Consider the following 18,578-nt stretch of genomic DNA (forward strand, 5'->3'; position numbering starts at 1 on the left):
AGTCTGACGGACGGGGAAATGGGAGCGTGTTCCAGCATCTCAGGGCCTTCATTGCAAACTTGTCTTTCTGTTCCAGGGGAGCTGCAGCTAGAGTGCTTTTGCTGATAGCAAATTCAGTGGAGTGCTGTGGGGAGCAAGATGATCCCTAAAGTAAGCACTGAGGGCTTTAAAGGTCGAACCCGACCTTTTGAAAGCTATGAGCCACCAGTGCAATCCTCAAATGTTCGTGTTAGATGCTTCCCTGTGAAATGCTTGGTTCAGGTTTCCCGGGGTCCCTGTGTGCAGCTCCACCAACTGTGTGTGCAACCGACTCCAGGTGACAAAGCTGTGTTTGTGGCAACATCTGTGCTGTGCAGAAAGGTCATGTTTTTCTATCCATTTAAAAAAAAAAAAAAAAAAAAAAGAAATATGAGAAAGAAAAAGCCCTTTTTTTCTATGTTTGCTGCTACTCTTTGAATTTTAGCAAGTACTCATGAGCGTTATAGAACACATAGTCCCAGTGCCTCCTAAATTCGGATCAGTGCAAGGGGAAGGGTGGAGCTGCCTCTGCTCAGCAAGCTCTGCTTATTAGAGTCCCCTTGGAAGGTGGCAGAAGTGAGTTTTACATAAATACCCTTCCCTTCCACATGACCCAGGGTCCCACAACAGTGCTGAGAGATGGCCTGAGTCTGCAGAGATGCACCTTGAGGGAGGAGAAAAGTCGCAGAGCTGATCACTGCTCTCAGCCCTGAGAACTTAACCATGTCCTTCCTAACACACTGAGACACTTCCTTTGCACTGCTTTTTTCTTGTCACCTGCCTGAGATCCACAACTGCTTGTTTTCTGACAGCTCCCACACCTGTCCTGAGCCTGACCTGCTTTACTGGCGGGAAATCACCCTTTCACACACCCGTAGTCTTTGTGAGTCCTGCTGTTGCTCTGGTGCACAAAATAAATGAGATACTCACTCATTTGTTGGAGGAGTTGTTTCGAGACAATTTAGGGCAGCTGGCTTTTTCTTCATATTTCAGTGTCAAATGAGATGGCATAATCAGAAATAACTTGCTACTACACCTTGTTTTTTTCATATTCATCACATTTTTTATTTTGTCATAAGCAATTCTGGTAAGAGCATGTGTTGTAAAAATGTGCCATGGTGTGATATCAGGCCCTCATTTTAAGTGATTTGGGATGACACCATACTGCCAGTACTAAGTACTAATGCTGAAATAGGCTTTGTTCTTTTGAGTTATATTCTCAAGCTTTCTAAGGACAGAATTTGGTTCAGGGATGTGCAGATTCCAATTTTTAGTTGCCTCTTTGAAAACAGATGGAAATAGTCTTTTTTTTACTGTAACTTAAAATACTTCCTCCTGCTTCATTTGCTACTGAAACCTATTGCTTTTGAAATAGGAGGAAAAGAAAACAAAGAAACCACAAACCAACCACCAAACCATAAAACTTTCTGTAAGAAGAGAAAACTATTGTTCTTACCAGTTCCTAACTCAGGAGGAAAGAAAAGCAGGATTAAAATTGTAGTATTTCCTAGCACTTGGGGTTTTTTCTCTGTCATGACTGTGCAACTAAATTATGTTTAATCAAACTTTAATGAAATGTCTCACATCATCTAAAGTGTAGTATCATCTACAGGCACATGAAATGTCTTACAACCATGGGACCATGTGAATTTATTTTATTTTCCTTCTAGGCTGCCTAGCCATTTTAGCCCAGCTGTATGTCTTCCAATATGAACTCATTCACCAGAAGTCTCTCATGCTATAACTAGTGATATAGATCTACATGGAGCTTTTGTTAAAAGGATTTGGATATTTTTAATGACATCTGATTTGCTAGCAAAAATGTCAAGCACATAATTGCCATTTCAGAGCTTCATAAATCTGAATCAATTAGTAAAAAGAACCCCTTGACCTCATGTCCATGAGCGTTCAGGATCATTCAGTCTAAGTGCTAAGGAGCTATTGGCACATGATATTCAAGCTGAATGATCCTTTTGTTCAATACCGTTTTCTTAGAATAAGGGTAAGTGCAGCTCCCTTTGAATTTAAAACCTTGCTAAATTATTTAGTGCTACATACCACAGACTGATTAAATTTTGCACAGAGTAGTGAGATTGTTTCCCAGGTAGGTCATCACTCAGTTCAGTTTACCACTTAAAATTTCTTTCTTTCTCAGTCAAAATACAGCAAGGGCCATCCATCATTATCACTCTGTCCTTTAATTTTTCTGTCAGCCTTTGTCAAGCTCGGAACAAAAGCCTTTACATTTTTATCAACTTCAGCTATTGTTGTCTGATTTGTGCTCAGTCATGTCAAAATATCAGTTGTGTTTTTACCAAAAAAAGTCAAATATTTTCAATAGGTCAGATCTATCTTTCACATAAGCCTGCTAAACCAAACAGAACCATTTCTCATTTCTTTGGAGATGGGGAGTAAAAATGCTTAAGGCCAAATCGGCAGTGAGAGTAAATTGTCCAGGCTCCCTGCACTTAAATGGATGAATGTCTTCTGCCTTAGTAAGAGGAATGTGGCATCAATTCAAGAAAGGAGGCAAACAGGAAATTTTGATCAGGCACAGCTTGACACTGTTTCAAGCTGATCTTGTACAACATTATTCTGCCGCTCATGAGCAGCTCTGCTAAGGAGCAGCCCCCAGACCAAGCCAGGCGTTGTGTGCTCCTCCTTTTTCCTCTCTCCACTTGGGATCAAACCTCCAAAACACATGGTCAGGAGCCCATATTTTTTGTTAAAAATCCCAGTCAGGTCTTACCTGTATAACCTGTGGGAACATAAGTGAAAAAGAGTTGGGACTGGAGTCAGTAAGTCCCCTTGGCATGAAGGTCAGCCCCTTTTCTATTTCCAACAACTTTTATGGAAACAATTAGTTCTCCGTGAATTGTTTGTATTGCAGAGCTAGCAAGATTTTGAAATTAATACCAACTTAAATACATTATTGGATTTCTGGCTGAATATCTGTCTGTCAACAGACATCCAGTTTAGAAGTGAGCTTTCAAAATTAATGGTGACAATTACTGCTTGACTTCTAGATCTTTGAGCATGGCTTTTCTATCTTGTTTGGTTCCCCATCTGCAAAATATAGCTATTTTCTGCTTCACAGGAAGCTAGGGATTAATACCTTAGTATTATTGAAATAGCAATCTTGTGCAGTGATTTGGGTATGGCTACTTGAATTAAAAAGTTCCACTCTATGAGGTCTCTTGGTCATAATGATCCTTGGTGTTTAGTGGCATGAGAGGCATAAACAAAGATTTGCTTTCAGCTGAACATTGTGTACAACCAGATTCAGAAATTGCAAGACAAGGAAATGGAATTAAGTTTCGCTCTAACACAGGTTTCTTGGGCAGAAATCTGCGAATCCATTCTGTTAAGATCCTTCTTGACAGAAAGCTCAAGAGGACAAATCTTCATAGTCCCTTTGATAGCATGTTTTTGAGCAGCTGCCAGCAGGGAGCTCTGGATAACATAATGTGTGCCTCACTAGTGATGTAAGATAGCTCTACCCTGCGTTATAAAAAAAAATAAAATAAAAAAAGTCCTGCAGGACTAGAAACAGGTCAAATTGTCATTCCCTTTTCTGACATGAAAAAGAAGCAGCACACCCTCTATGAAACACAGTGATCCAGATGCCTTAATCAGAAGCCTGTGCTGTTAAATGTCACTTCTTACCTGTAGTCTGTCTGATTTTGGGAACTTCTGAACCCACTTACATCCCACACCTGCAATACTGAGAGGGGAGACTGAGGACCACTGTACATTACTTCTGTTTTTTTCTAAAGCATTTTCCATGGAAAGGCAAAGTTTTCATGAGAATCCATAAGTCTTGGAAGGACTGATAGGAGCCTTTCTGTCAGACTCGATAGGACTGAGGGGCCCCATCTACGTAAGAGGGGCTCAGGTGCATTTCAGAGTGCTATGCCTGGATTTGGGCTGTCCAAAACAAGACTTAAGGATGAGATATGGTCCAAGACTTCCAAAATGTGTTGTCTGTGTACTTTGCACATTCCTGTTGCAGACTCTCACAGCATTAATGAAGCAAATCCCCCGGGCAGAGTCTCGAACCTGGGCAGGTATGAACCAGACATTTCTAGAGCCCAGAGCAGACTCAGATTTCATTGCTCGGGCAGTGTAATTCTCCTCAGGCTGCTGATTCCTTGTTCCTCTCTTGTACTGTGGTCTTTAAGAGCAAATCTTTAGAATTCTGTGAGCAAAGCAGACCAACTGTAACCATTTACACAGAGAATTTCACCTTACTCTGCAAAGGAAGAAACAAAGTGAATGTTATTCCTTCTATTTACATTTCTTTTGAGAACATATGGGGATTTTTGAGGCTTCTGACAAGCTACCATTTTGATGTTTGGCATCAGAGTTTATGACTTTGGTCAGAAAATAATTTCTGCAAAAGTTTTCATTATTCTTGACCTGATGAGAGAAGATGGATTTATCACATCTGTATTAAAATGCTGATATTATATTCTAGTTCTTGTTAACTAGAATTTTTCCTAGATAGCCTTTCATTTAAAATGAGAAATCTTGTTGGAAATGCTTCAATCAGAAGAGAAACCAGAAAGCAATCAAATTCTAAGTTTACCAGTCACTCATGTAAGCTATTATTTAGTAAAATAGGTAGACAGTGTGTTTGCAGAACAGATAGCACTGCCATAAAACCCTAACTTGCCATTACAGAGTCTCAAGTAAATGGCATATTCAAGAAAGATAATTAATGGAACCGTAAGTCACACTAATTAGGTTTTACATACAGGAATGATTTGTAAAGCTTTCTTAGTAAACAAGGCTTTGCTCCTCTTATGAAGTAGGTGGGGTTTTTTCTGTTTGATTTCATTTTTAGCAGATACTTATCAGGGAAGGAGTTTCCCTTTATGAGAAGAAATTGCATAGATCAGTACATGTGACATGTATCTTTTTAACATGTTAATTTATTTCTAATGCTTGTTATACTCAGTTCTGTTTAATTATTGTGGTACTCACACTCCAGGTAATATTATCATTTTTCCTGGTGATTAATGTGGCTACACTGAGGGAGTTTCTAAAAAGCCTGTTCTAATTTTTCTGGCTTGAGAATATTTTGTACTGAGAAATAGATTAAATATCAGTGTACAACAGATGAAAGAGAGATCTTGTGCTGTTTTCTGAAGGCTTCAGAAGTGGAAAATCCCAGAAGTGTAGATTCAAGAGGCTATAGTGCTGGTGTTTATCAAAACTAGAGGAATACAGAAAATTTTAGGTGACTTATAGATGTTAACTAACAAGGAGACTTTTAAAGTTGCAAAATAATCTGTCGTCCGGTATGAAAATAAGGTAAGTATGCTACTTTGAGGTCTTGAAAGAGTAATTATGGAATGCTGAACACAAGGACCCTGTGTCTGGAGTGTGTTCTGTAGGGCCCAATACTGAAAAGCTCTGAGCTACTTCAGCTTCCATTGATTTCAGTCAGAATTGATTGTACTCAGAGACCAATTGCATTTCTTTCCACAGCAAGGGAAGACAGATTGTGGGTCAGATTTTGGCTCTTTTATTGCATTGAATAGCACCCTTCAGAAATATTTTCACTGAAATCAGTATGGAATGGGTTACTCACCATCAGCTGCCAAGAAACGAGTCCTTTCCTTTTAAACCTGCGATATAAATAATCTGAAAAATGTCAGATGCTTTTTATGTCTTCATGGAAGTGCTTTTCTTTGGTTTTCTTCAGGGCTTTTGTTTGTGTGTTCTTTAAAACCTGCAATCACCTTATAAGCAAAGTCCTATTGGTCTTTATTGCTTTTGGCAGTGTAATCAAAGGATTTTCTCTCTGTACATCTGGTTATGTTCTGCTCTATACTGGAGCGTTTTGCAACAGATATTGTTGATTCCTCTGCAGTGAAGCAGTGGTGCCCCCAAGCCTGGCACACCTGCACTTGATCAAAAGCTGAAGGGTTTTTTAGGACTGTCATCATCAGGGCTATGCATTTTTTCTGACTTGCAAGCATGGGTTTGTTAATAGCAATATTATTAGAATTTTCTGATTTCTAGTTTGAAGCTGCTTTAGAGGAACACTGATGTGCGTACTAACAATAAATTGTGTTAAGGATGACTGAAAGATGAATGTGCCTGCTAATTAGGGTAAAGATTTTGAAATATACTCTGCTCTGGATCTTAGCAGACAACTGTGTCTTAATCAAATGTGTGGGAAGAAGAAAAGCAATCCGGAAAAAGCAACTCTTATAGTTAGTAGCATTTTCTCCCCTTTTTCCCTCCATTGAGTCTGTCTGAAAGTGGGTGTTTTAACATACAGCCATTTCTCGTTAACATGTGTGTGTTTATTTTAGCATGATGGTGTTTTTTTCATCTCCCACTCTGACACAGCATGTTTCATCTGTGTATGGTTTCTACTATATGAGGCATTTAAAATGGCTCAGTGAAGAAATGGATTCTTGTCACTTAAACCGTCACTCTCTAGATCTGTGGAAGCTTGGTCATTTTAACAGAGTTTTAAATTCCATATGCTCAAAGATTGACTAAAAAATTGAGAGTGATAAATGTCAAGAATTTAAAGGTACTCTGTTGTACCCGTAATAATTTATGTTAATCATGTTTTAATTTAGTCATTTTCAACATTCTTGTATTTACAAATTAAACCGCTGTTATGGTTCTCCTTTGTTTGCATGATATGATTTTATTTTATATTTTTTTTTCCACTCACCAGATGTTTTCAACACTTTGCTTCCCACTACTGTCATCCCCTCCCTTACCACTGCAACAGTCACAACCACTGTAGCCTTAACAGCCAGCACAACCACCTCGGCAACAGCCACCAGCATCAGAGGTACAGTATACTTCTTTGTTATGGCCTGGAAAACACATTACAAACAGGAAATTTTAGGTTTTGTTTCTAAGAAGGGTAGATATTGCTAAAGAGAGGGTTCAAACATTTTAGTTCAATGTATATTTAATGGAATAAGCCCCAGGATGGTACACGGTTAAGAAAGATTTCATATGACCTTGAATATTTTCATTGCTCTAGCAGTGTGTATGTGAACTTTGACAGGATGCTTAAATTATTTGTATAGATTTGCATTTAATTTTTTTAAGGTTAGTAAATTAACTTTAATGTAAAATGCAAGCAAGCTATTTTTAAATAAACTTGACCTTTTAAGAGTGGTTATTTTGGGTGCTACCATTTAAAACAAGATAGGTGCCTCAGCACTGGAATTTCTGTTGTTGCAATCTTGCTTGATACCAGAGGCATTGCATTACATCACCCTTGTTGGTCTTTTACAGTTTAAGGTATTCCTAAATTAGGGGTGTTGTTATCTCACCAGAACTAGAGTAAGTAAGCTGAAATTTCTCTCTCCCCTCCGTGTCCCCATCCTGTTGGGTTTTTGTCTGTTATAGCTTTTCAAATGTTTCTAGTAATGCTTCATTTCTTTATGTGCAAAATATAAAGGTTAATTTTACTCTTTTATTCAGCAACTGATCAGATAACTTGTTAAATAGGGAAGATGTGTGTGCAAGGTTTCACAGATTATCATCTTCTGGGTAGCTATGAATCTCTCAAAGTAAATGAAATGGCAGAAGCTTTCGGTGTGGTCTCTTGAAAGCTTTCATTGCACAAAGGGAGAGGAAATAATATTCATTTACCACACTGCAATGTTCACATGATGAGGTACAACGAGGCCAACCAGGAAAGCTAAGACAGAGTCATGCAATCTTTTCTTTCTGGAAATGTTGTTACAAGTCAGTTGTAGTGACCTAACTTGCAAGAAGAAGCTGAGCTAATTTGCAAGTCCATTGTATAAAGATTATGATAGTATCAGATCACTCAACTTCTTCCTCCATAGTGTATTGGTATTTTAATATTGTGGCCTTCATGAATAAACTGACATCAAACCTGAAATTACATTTTTTAAGCTCTAGTACTGCTTTTAATGTAAAACATATTGTTGTTTCAGTGAAAAAGAGAACAAGTGCTATAGTAATCCCTTTCCTCCAGAAAAAAAGGGATAGACCATGGAAAATAGTCCTGTGCTCATGGGTCTGAGTGGTTGCAAGAACATTTCCTGAAAAGAAACAGAATGACAGGAATTATCATGTCTTTCTAAGAGAGTGGTTTGTGTCAAGCACCAGAAACTTGCCAGCTTTCTGAGGGTTCACATACTGGAAGGATAAAGTTCTTGGTGTGCTGTGCTGGTTTCTTCTGTCCTTAATGAATTGTTTTCTTCTGTTTGTTTTGTGGTCATAACTAAACCATGTCACCGTTGTGATCGTACATGTAATGTATTCATGTTTTTAAGGCATTGTCTTACCTCCTACGTGAGGTTTAGGGCCTCATTTTTCTTCACTATGAAGCGTTCATTTTTATCATTTGTGTGCTCAGCACCAAGAGGAAGATCTGAAACAGAAGAACTCTCTTCTAAGCCTCAACTCTTAAAGCATATGAGAATGCATGTCATTTGATGCCACAGTTTCAAAGAGATGCTGCTTTGAGAGAGAGTCCAGGAAGGACATTGAGATGCTGGAGCAGGTCCAGAGGAGGGCAGCTAGGCTGGGGAAGGGACTCAAGCACAAGTCCTATGAGGAGAGGCTGAGGGAGCTGGGCTGTTCAGCCTGGAGAAGAGGAGGCTCAGGGGAGACCTCATCACTCTCTACAACTACCTGAGAGGAGGTTGTAGCCAGGTGGGGGTTGGTCTCTTTTCCCAGGTAACTCTCAGTAAGACAAGAGGGCTCAGTCTCAAGCTGTGCCAGGGGAGGTTTAGGCTGGATATTAGAAAGAATTTCTTTACAGAGAGGGTGATCAGCCATTGGAATGGGCTGCTCAGGGAAGTGATGGATTCTCCGTCCCTGGAGATTTTTAAGAAGAGACTGGATGTGGCACTTAGTGCCATGGTCTGGGAACCACAGCAGGGTTGGATCAAGGGTTGGACTTGATGATCTCGGAGGTCCCTTCCAACCCATCTGATTCTATGATTCTATGATTCTATGAAATATGGGTAAAGGTGATCAATGGCTAAAACATGAACACTCGCTTTTCCCAGCAAAATGACTGAGAAGGTGAAACCACTTCAGCCTCAAGGAACTGGTAGTTACGGTCTCTTGGGCAGATAAGCAAAAGGACAAATGAGTGTGGGAAGTTTGTTTCCTGAAAAGCTTGTATTGAAAGGAAAATCTATCCCAGTGCAGAGAAAAAGACAGGACATGTGTAATAAACTAATGAAGTTGTTTACCTAACAATCTGAGAAATCAAACACCATGAAAATGTCAAAACAAGAGGTTGCTGTAAACATAAATCATAGAGTAGATCGGTGTGGAAGAAACAGGAGACTGGGCATAAAACCAGGTGCAAAATGAAACTAGCAAGTTGTGGGAAATGTAACGAAACAAGTGTTTAAAAATACACTAGATAAAAGACAAAAATGAAGAAATTTAGTGATCCTATAGATGAGTGATGAGGACAAGGCTGAAACAATTGGTGTTTTATCCAACAATGGATGACAACTAGAGCACTATTTCTACCAGGGGGGTCACACTGAAAAATGACCACAAATAGAGATCAAAAAACAAGGACAGAAAATTTAAAGGTATGTTCTGAAAAGAAGCTGAAGGCACCAGTTTGTTTGGTTTTTCTTTTGAAAAAGAAGTCAATATGACTCTGATGAAGAGTTATTTTCCAATTTCAATGGGGAAAACGAATCCCCTTATTTAGTGGCAAAGGCATTTAGTGGAGACACTTTGTAAATGCACAGGAGGCAGTGACTCTGATGTAGCTGTTTAAGTTCTATGACTTCCTTCATCCTGGCTTTCATTAAAAGTGCTTGATTCCCATGGCAGAGAGAAATGGACAGGATGCTCTCCTTAGGTCCCTTCATCTCCTTTCTTGGAGCCATAAAACAAATAATGTTTGCAAACTTACAGTGACTGCTGTGAAGGCAGATTTCACTAATTCTGTTCTAAAATTATTACTTCATACTTAAGAATCACCTCAGGTAAATTTTACAAGACATTCCTCTATTCTGCAGGACTTCTACACGGTCCACTTTGAGGATATGTTACTCCACATCCAGTCACAGGAATATGATACAGAATATAAAGAGGCAAGAGAGTCTGTAAATCTAAGGCATTTTGCATTATGGTGATTGTACCTCCTCATTACCAAAAGCCTGAATTAATGGGGAAAAAAATTCTCCAAAAGTCATCAGTTAATTCTGGAACCGTGTGATCCATTGCTGTCTTAATTTGCATGGCATTTAGTAAACAGCATGAAAAAAGCTACTGATCCAATTGGATGACAGCATGATAATTCATAAACTTCCTATTCAGTCAAACTTTTCACTTTCTCAGACACACGTATGCTTGCCTTTGTGCTCAGTCCTTCAGGAATTAATTATTCTTTTACTGGTACATTACCTACTAACTCAAAAAATCTAAACATAATTTGATGCCAGTGAAGAGTGTTGCCCTTTATATATTTGTCAAGGGTATCTTAAAGCCTAATAACCGTGATGAGGAATGTACGACAAAATGAGAATAAAATGTATGAGAAGAAACAAATCTGGAGGACTGCTGAAAGAATAATTATACACTGTGTGAGTAGTTGTCTTTCTATCAGATTTATGTAATGTTGTTTGTGAAAGCTGTGCATGGATCCATGATATTTTTCCCTTTTATGACTGGAAAGAGGCACAGGAGGATTGTGGATTTGCTCCTAAGAGTGGAATAAGGGATGCCTCCACTGGAGAAATTCTGTGTTAGTATAAAGTTAATTTAGATGATACCATTCCAATACTTCAAAGTCCTGTAGGTGGAGAGGGCATGTGATTAACAGGCCAGGAGAAGCCACCTCAAATGAGAATAGCTCTGTGTTTCTGGATTCACAGAGGTAAAAAAGCTTGTGTACACAAATGTACATAAACCCCTCCCACAGGCTGGCATTATGTTAGTCACCCACACACAAACAGAACAATTTTTTTTTTTTTTATTTAAGTACTATTCCTGACAAGGAGGGGGAAAGCCAAAGAGGTTATAAAACTTGTTTATTTTGACTTCTTGTTGCTGAAGACTGAAGTCTCACCAAAAGCTCCAAAATTAACTTTGCAAGACTATCCCAAACTCAAAAGATAGATCCACTCTGTTCATTGCACATATCAGAGTGATTCAGCCTCAGCTGACTCACTTGTATAATGACTGTACCAGAATGTTTAAAGCTTTATATAGAAATGCCTAAAAGCATCTCCAGAAGTTGTTGTGTACAGCAGAGACATGATGCTGCTCCCAGGCAGCTGCACTGTGAAGTTCAAGAGTTTATTTGTCAGGGTGACCACAAAGCCAGCAAATGTACACATTTATATGTGAATGAAATCCCTGCTTTATTAGAACCCACTTTGCTTTTATTGGCTTTGGCTCTGGTATAAAATAAGGATTTCTTAAAGGAGATCTGTGGAGCTAAATTTAGAAGAAGAGTTTACGGTGGTGTAAGGAAGAGTTTGAGGATGTAATAATTTTGAAAACTATTGTGACTTTAGTGTGTGAATATTTCTGTTTAATATCATAAAAGTCAACCATCTTAGCTAAAAAATTACATTACTTTCCTATTTCCTATTTTTATCTTGAAGTCTATATTAAGAAATACAGACTACTATATAACCCTACTAGAATAACTATTTCTTTATGGCTTAAATGCAGAAACTGTTTGGACAGTACTTGTAGCCCTCATATACTTTTCCTATCCAAAAATGCTAAACATTGCCAGTTCTTTCCATGGGATTTCATTTTTCTTTCACATAATCTGATTCACATAACTTGGCACTTTGAGATATTGGCAAAGAAAGACACAGCAAAGCAAGGATAAGCTGTAGAATATGTGAGGGGCAAGGGAGATAAGGGCAGACTTGTACCTTAAATATAGTTGTGTATGCTTACTTGCATTCAACTGTGGTAACAAACATGATGGTTGTCTAATGTTAAAAGCAGTTTCCTATGACAGTGAGCTACAAGTCAAATGCTTCTGTAGCAGTAACATAAAACCTGATTTGTGTTTGGTTTTATTCAAGATGGGGAAGAAAATTACAGCTTTCTGGGTTTTGCTTCTTTCTCCCTTCTTTTACACCAGTCTCCTACTGGTAAATCCAGTGTCTAGATTTCTCGGGAGGCCAAACAATCTGAGATTCAAACCAACAATTCTTCACATTATTTTTTTTTCCATTAGACATTCAAGTAAGCCTTTAGCACCACCTTTCAAGAATGGCCATTTCACGATTTTGTGATGATTTCCTTCATTGCTGTTATTTTTCCATTCTGCTTGTTTCTCAGCTGTTTACAAATCACAATAAACCTAAGTTAGACCATCATGAAATCACAAACCTGTTTTACAAGCCTCTTTCCCTGAGGCTTGAAACTGGGCTGTCTCTGGTCAGAGCTGTTCCACAGCTGAAACATCAGCAGGCTACAGCTGAGGGGTAGCTGGAAAACCTTCCCTAGCATCTTCAGCCAGGGATGGAAAGCATCCTATCATTCATTGGTGCTCGTATGGGCTAAATAGAGGAGACCAGGAAGAGAAATGGTGCCCAGTTTCCCAAGATCCACTACTGGCTATCGGGTGCAGAGAGGAGATGCAGGAGTGCAGCCCTGTCTGCCTCCTTTTCCATGTTCTCTCTGCTACCAAGGGCTCTGACATTGGAAGAAAACTCCACAGCTTTGTTTGTGCCTGGCCTCAGCTCATTAGCAGACACGTGGCTCCCTGGGCCAAGTTTTGGCTTCTCTGTAACCAGGAGGACAAACCCAAAGCAGAAATCCAGAGTGCCAGGCAAGCAGAGAGATGGCAAGATCTGAGAGTTGTTTTAAGATCGAATAGATGAATTTTTCTTTTTGGATATCAAAATATAGCTGTTGTGAACAGGACTTGGAGTTTCTTAAATTCTACCGTGATATTTTCATGAGGCTTCATAGCCCGCAGTGCCCATTTTAAGGGTAACAGAGTATTTGTTCCTTTTCCAAAGCAACATTTAATTTGGGTTTCATCCCACTGGCCAAGCTTCATGGTACAATTAATGCTGCAAATTCTCAGAGCTCACAAAATTAAGATCAACAGAGGAGATTGTAGCATCTGTTCTGACTCAAAAAACTCTTTGTTTTTTAGATCTGATAGACAGAGAGCCAGGAATAGCCTTCTTATAATATCATTTGGAAAAAAAAAAAATTAAACCCCTCCCTTCAGCCCCACACATCCAGAAACAAAACAAAACAAAACACAACAACAACAACAAAACAAACAAAACAAACAAAAAAACACAAAACAAAACAAACAAAAAACAAAACAAAAAAAAGCCCAACAAGGCAAAATAGACAAACAAACAAAACCAAAATAAAACAGTTTCCTACTTTATTGGCTAGATTCCTACAGACTTCTAAGTATGTCCACAGAGAATTAGAATCATAACAAACAATACATGCTCACATGCATGGTGATCGTGGACCAAAAACATAGCAGCTCCAAGCAAGAGGCTCTACAAACATAGTCTGAAAATAACTTTTTCCTTTTTTTTTATTTAAGTTAAGGCTAGGAATTTTGGGTGTTGGTACATCCATAGAAGATATCTTCCTGTGTCTTAGAGGAAATAAGACAACAGAGCACTAAGTGGTATCAGAATGTGGTTATGAAAGGAGGTACTTTTTCATGCAGTGTGAAACTAAATAAGAAAGTGCATTATTGCTACATGCTAAAAAATGGAAATATCCTGATGTCTATTGTGAACAGACCAAAATCAGAACCAAGTGTTCCTGTGTGGAATTCCCAGTCCTCAAGTACTTTTAAAAGATGTTTTTTAGTTGTACTATGAACCCAAGAGTAATCCTCCAGGCAAACATGCACAGCATTAAATCAGTCTAACCCCAAACAAAAATTCTGGCAACATGACCCACATGATGATAGTTGCCTCAACAGCCATGAAAAGTACTTGTGCTTTTCAATTTTTACCTTTTACAGACTTAAGCAAAGAACTGTGCCATTTAGAAAATGGCAATTTTCTCTGCTTAACAGCTATTATGATGTAAGATGAAGACTGTCGTCATTATTATGTTATTTGGTCATATTATTCATGAAATGAGGCTGTTGCATTCTGGAACAAATAAAGATGGATTTCATAATCTGAATAGTTTGCCAAGTAAATGAATACCATAAATGAGACATAGATTACACTACAGGCATGCTGAATACATGAAAGAAAGTATCATAATATCATATATTAGGAACCTGCTCTTTGTGTCTGGAACAAATATTTCTAGTGCTAACAAATCCATCCAGCTGTCAGCTCGCAGTAATGAAGTAGGCAACTTAAAAAGTACACAATGATTTCCAGCCTTGATGGATTATCACTTAACCCAAAATGCAACGCTGTACAGATAAGTATCACAATTGGTTGATGGTCTGATAAAGATTCCATTATACAGCTGAGCTCCAGAGAGGCTTCAGCAATGCGTCAGGAATTCAAACATTCCTAACCTAAGCTCTGATCACACTGGGGCAGGTTTTTTTATTTTTTTTTTTTGGTGCTGCGTATGAATTATGCAGTCTAACAGTCTCTATTGTGAGCTGGCAGTAGGAGAGATATTCCAAATTAAGAGTCCCTTCTGCTGGAAGCAGGCTGTCTGCCTGCAAAGAGCATCCTTTGCTCGGAATTCATCCTGAGACTTTCCCTCGGGTGCCACAGTCTGGAGGGTCTTAGCACTCCTCGGCAGCTCAACCTGCACATGTAACTAGCAGGGAAGCACAGCCCTTTGGAAAAAGTCCTTGGGAAGGTCTGAAGTAATCAGTGTCACCACCTCTGTGCGAGGTGTAACATCAGAGTCAGTGTGTACTGAAGACTGAAACCATTTCCACCTGACCTTAACCAGTGGTGACCTTGTCGCAGTGATTTTCAACATTCAGACGTAAACAAGGCATGAAACCTCTATTATGTGTGCTAACTGTCTATTCAGGCTTAAAAGTCTTGTGACTTTCAAAATAACAATAACAATAATAATAATAATAATAATAATAATGTTACATGTTCATTGCTGCTGCTTTAAAAACCAGAATTCCACTGGTTTCAAGGGACTTTTGGAATCAAGTATTTCCAGCTCTACAAGCAGTTTGGCTTGCAAATTGGCTAAATGAGTTTATCCCATCTAGATGACAGGTAGTTTTGAGGTTTGGATGTACCTGGATTTTCCAGTCCAAAGAGAGACAGGCTGTTTTTATTGTATTGTCAGTGCTGCCTGCAGTGCCCCATAAGCTTGACAATGACCTGCAGATATGTGAAGTACTTCCTCTGCAGGAGAACAGGCTGTACTTTTCTCTCTTCCAAGTAAAACCTTACATATCCATAAGCCCATTAATTTTGAGTGGGACTATGTGTATGAGACTATATACTATTGGTATGCTATTCACAGATAAAATCTGTGATCTGCTAGGTCTAGAGGGACCTGCTGGGTCAGTTAGCCGAAATTTTTGTATGGTTTCCACTCTCATAGATCTACAAGGAGGCACAGAAACCTTTATTTTATTAGAGCATCCACCAGAACATATGTAGACTTAATTTAGGGCCTAAGGAAATGGGGAATCCACAATTCCCCTTGATGTTTCTCTTTGGCACTTAAATATCCTCATTGTAAGCTTGAGCCTTCTCAGTTAAATTTCTCTGAGGTTAACAACAGAAGACTGGTTCTTGTTAAACCATTCCCTAGTAAAAAGGCTTTACAATCCACATGTATTTTCTTCTCAAAGGTAAATATGTAGTGTAAAGAAGACTATGAAAATAAGCTTCTAAATTTATTCTTATACTTCAGTTGAAAGAATTGAGTCTATGATCTCTAGGATCTTGTTAAGACTTTTAGTTGCTTTGGTTTGTTTCAAAGGTGTTGTCAAGTGTATCTTCAATCATGGGCTTAAGGGAAACATTGCATTTCTTAAAACAGGGAGAAAGATTAGAATAATAGTTTCTGTTGAATGAGTTTTGCTGTTGCTGTATTTCTATGAGATCACAAGGCTAACAATTTTACTTTATTTAGAGAGATGTTTATGGTATTTTAAAGACAATAGCAGCAAAAACTGATATCTTTGTGTTTGGGGTGTTTTTTTTATATTACTGTGTTAGGCAGATTTTGGCAAGTTCTGTTCTGTCAGAGTATTGATGAAGTGCTTCACTGTTAAAAGCAAAAGTATACAACTAAATATCATTAGAGTTAACAACAAGGACAACTGAAGCAACTGTTCCATTGCCATGTGGGATGTTAAAAAAAGACTTAAGCAGTGCCAAGTTCTAAAAATGAGGAAAGGACAGAAAAAAGAGAGAAAAATGCTTATAGTTTCAAATGCATTGCTAACACCTTTAATAAAAAATGCACGTCTTTCTCACTAACCAGTGAACTCAAGTCATCAACTGTGCCTTTGAAGCTGAAAAGATTACTCTCTCTGCCCTTCGTTTCTCTGACATTCCACTTGAAACACAGTTAATAACTTCCAGTGTGAGCTTCACAAAATGCAGAATTGATACTAATTATATTAAATTTTTTTGGATGAAAGATGACCTTGGTAAAACTTGAAGCTACAGCATTCCCCAGAACAATAAAATAAAAGCAAAATCTACAGAGAGTGACTTTGGATATTATTTAATCTGACCTATAAATTTTTGCATGTGAGGTTATTCAGATACCGAATACCAAAAAGGGTATTCTTAAGGTAATTTTTTATCTTTTTTTTTTTTGAGCATTGAAATAAATTGCAAGATCACACCCCTAACCCATAAATCTTTTAAGGTCAGTATTCTGCTACAGCGTGGCCATCACACAGGGTGCAGAGAAGCAGAGTCAACACAGGTGAAGTGAAAAAAAGGTGAACGAAAATCGAATACCAATGTTTTAAAAGATAAGCTTAAAACACACTGTAAAAGGAACAAAGTGAGAGAGAAGTCTGGTTTGAAGTCTACAGTATCATAAATGGCTGTACCTAATCACAGCTGAGTTCATTTTTTTGTTGTTGTTGTAGAAATTGAGCAAAAGAGAGAATTACAAACTCATCTGCTCTCAGAAATACAGGGTGGAAAACCTTATTCAATAACACTTGACTTGCTGTTGGGCTGAGTATAAAAGACCGAAGGGGAAAGCAGAAATGGAAGTGACTGAAAAAAATGAAATTCTGAACCAACACAAGGAACTACTTTTCACTCAAAGAGAAATACAATTTTTCAATAGCCTACTGAGCCTAGTTTGGAATTGGAGGCACTGGGGTCATTAAAGAAGAAGGGAGATACTATTCTGGAAGAACTGTGTTAACCAAGACAACTTGCAATGGGCTGAATGGCCTTTTCCCTTTCCCCAAATTTATGTTCTTTTTGAAAAACTTTGATTACAAGTCATCCTGCTGTGATTTAGATAGCATGAATTTGAAAAGAATGTATCAAATCCTTTCAATCAAGATGCTTGGGTTTCTTTCCAGTCTGAATTCTGCAAGCCTGTAATAGAAAACCATCAGTCAAGGGAAAGAAATATCAGGAGTAGCAATTTACGTTAATGTACAATTTCCTTTTCCACTGTAAAGAGCAAGAGACAAGGATCCCAGACAACAAAGACCAGAATATAAATCTTTATGGGAATATGTCAAAAAAAAAAAAAAAAAAAAAGGAAAATCCCCATGACTTACAATTTAAGGAAGACATTCTGTTTCTCTGTTTCTTTTATATACTTCTTTTCTTGTGGCTAACAAGTCTCTACTGTATACACATCAGGTCATGCAGTGCCTTCAGCACCCTACAGAGGAGAGACAAGTTTCATTTTAATGAATTCAATGTGCCATAATGGACTTTAGCATTGACTTCAGATCAGGTCCCCGGACATACTTGAGAGAAGCTAGCTTTTAAAACTATATTAATTGGTTAGAGAATGGGAACCTCACGGAAAATTAATATGCCTTTCCAAATTTTAATTTTTTTATGTAATTTTCAATACAGATCTAAAAGGAATATTTTTAATGTTTGAGTTTGACTCAATTACTGTCTCCAGTGCAGGAATCCTCTCTGCTACTGGGCTGAATTGCATTCTTAGGCACACTTTGAGATTCTCTGACACAATTACTGCCATCAATCCTGAACTTGTTTATCCCCTACAATGCAGTGTTTTTGCTGTGAATGCTGGGTTACTATTGGATGTGGACATCCATATGTCAGGTTGTCTGTTGTTTTGGGGGTTTTTTGGATAAGCTGTGTGTTTTAGAAAACAATAGCAGACGTGGGTTATTTAAGTTTTTAAGGGTTGTTTAATTCCAGAGCCCTATCCCTCCAGTTCATCTCTGAAGCATCTGTTCCAAATATTTCTGAAGTTAGTAACACTGAGAAGAAATTAATCTTTTATTACAGTCAGGTTGGATCTCCTCCACCACAAGACCTTGTGCCAAGTAATTTGTGAGGGGTTTTATAGATCCCAGTCCCTATGGGACTTTGTTGTTGTTGTTATCCTAAGTCCCTGTATTACAGCATGAGTGTGGGAAAGTGTGTTAATTGTTTTTGTGTAATGGAAATCTCCACCTTTTCACTGCC

General features: G+C 38.3%; 1 protein-coding gene across 3 annotated transcripts in view; it reads left to right on the forward strand.

The window, feature by feature from the left end:
* The window catches only part of CADM2 (cell adhesion molecule 2), a 612,665-nt gene that overhangs the window by 554,488 nt on the left and 39,599 nt on the right, over window positions 1–18,578 (forward strand). For 2 of the 3 annotated variants that reach the window (XM_027660008.1, XM_027660009.1), the window contains one exon: window positions 6,722–6,841. The exons of the other annotated variant lie outside the window; for it this stretch is intronic. In XM_027660008.1, coding sequence (XP_027515809.1) covers window positions 6,722–6,841 — 120 coding nt within the window. The remainder of the gene's footprint in view (window positions 1–6,721; window positions 6,842–18,578) is intronic. 3 annotated transcript variants of the gene reach the window in all.

This window comes from Corapipo altera, unplaced genomic scaffold (assembly GCF_003945725.1).
Source record: "Corapipo altera isolate COAL_440 unplaced genomic scaffold, ASM394572v1 74, whole genome shotgun sequence".
NCBI lineage: Eukaryota > Metazoa > Chordata > Aves > Passeriformes > Pipridae > Corapipo > Corapipo altera.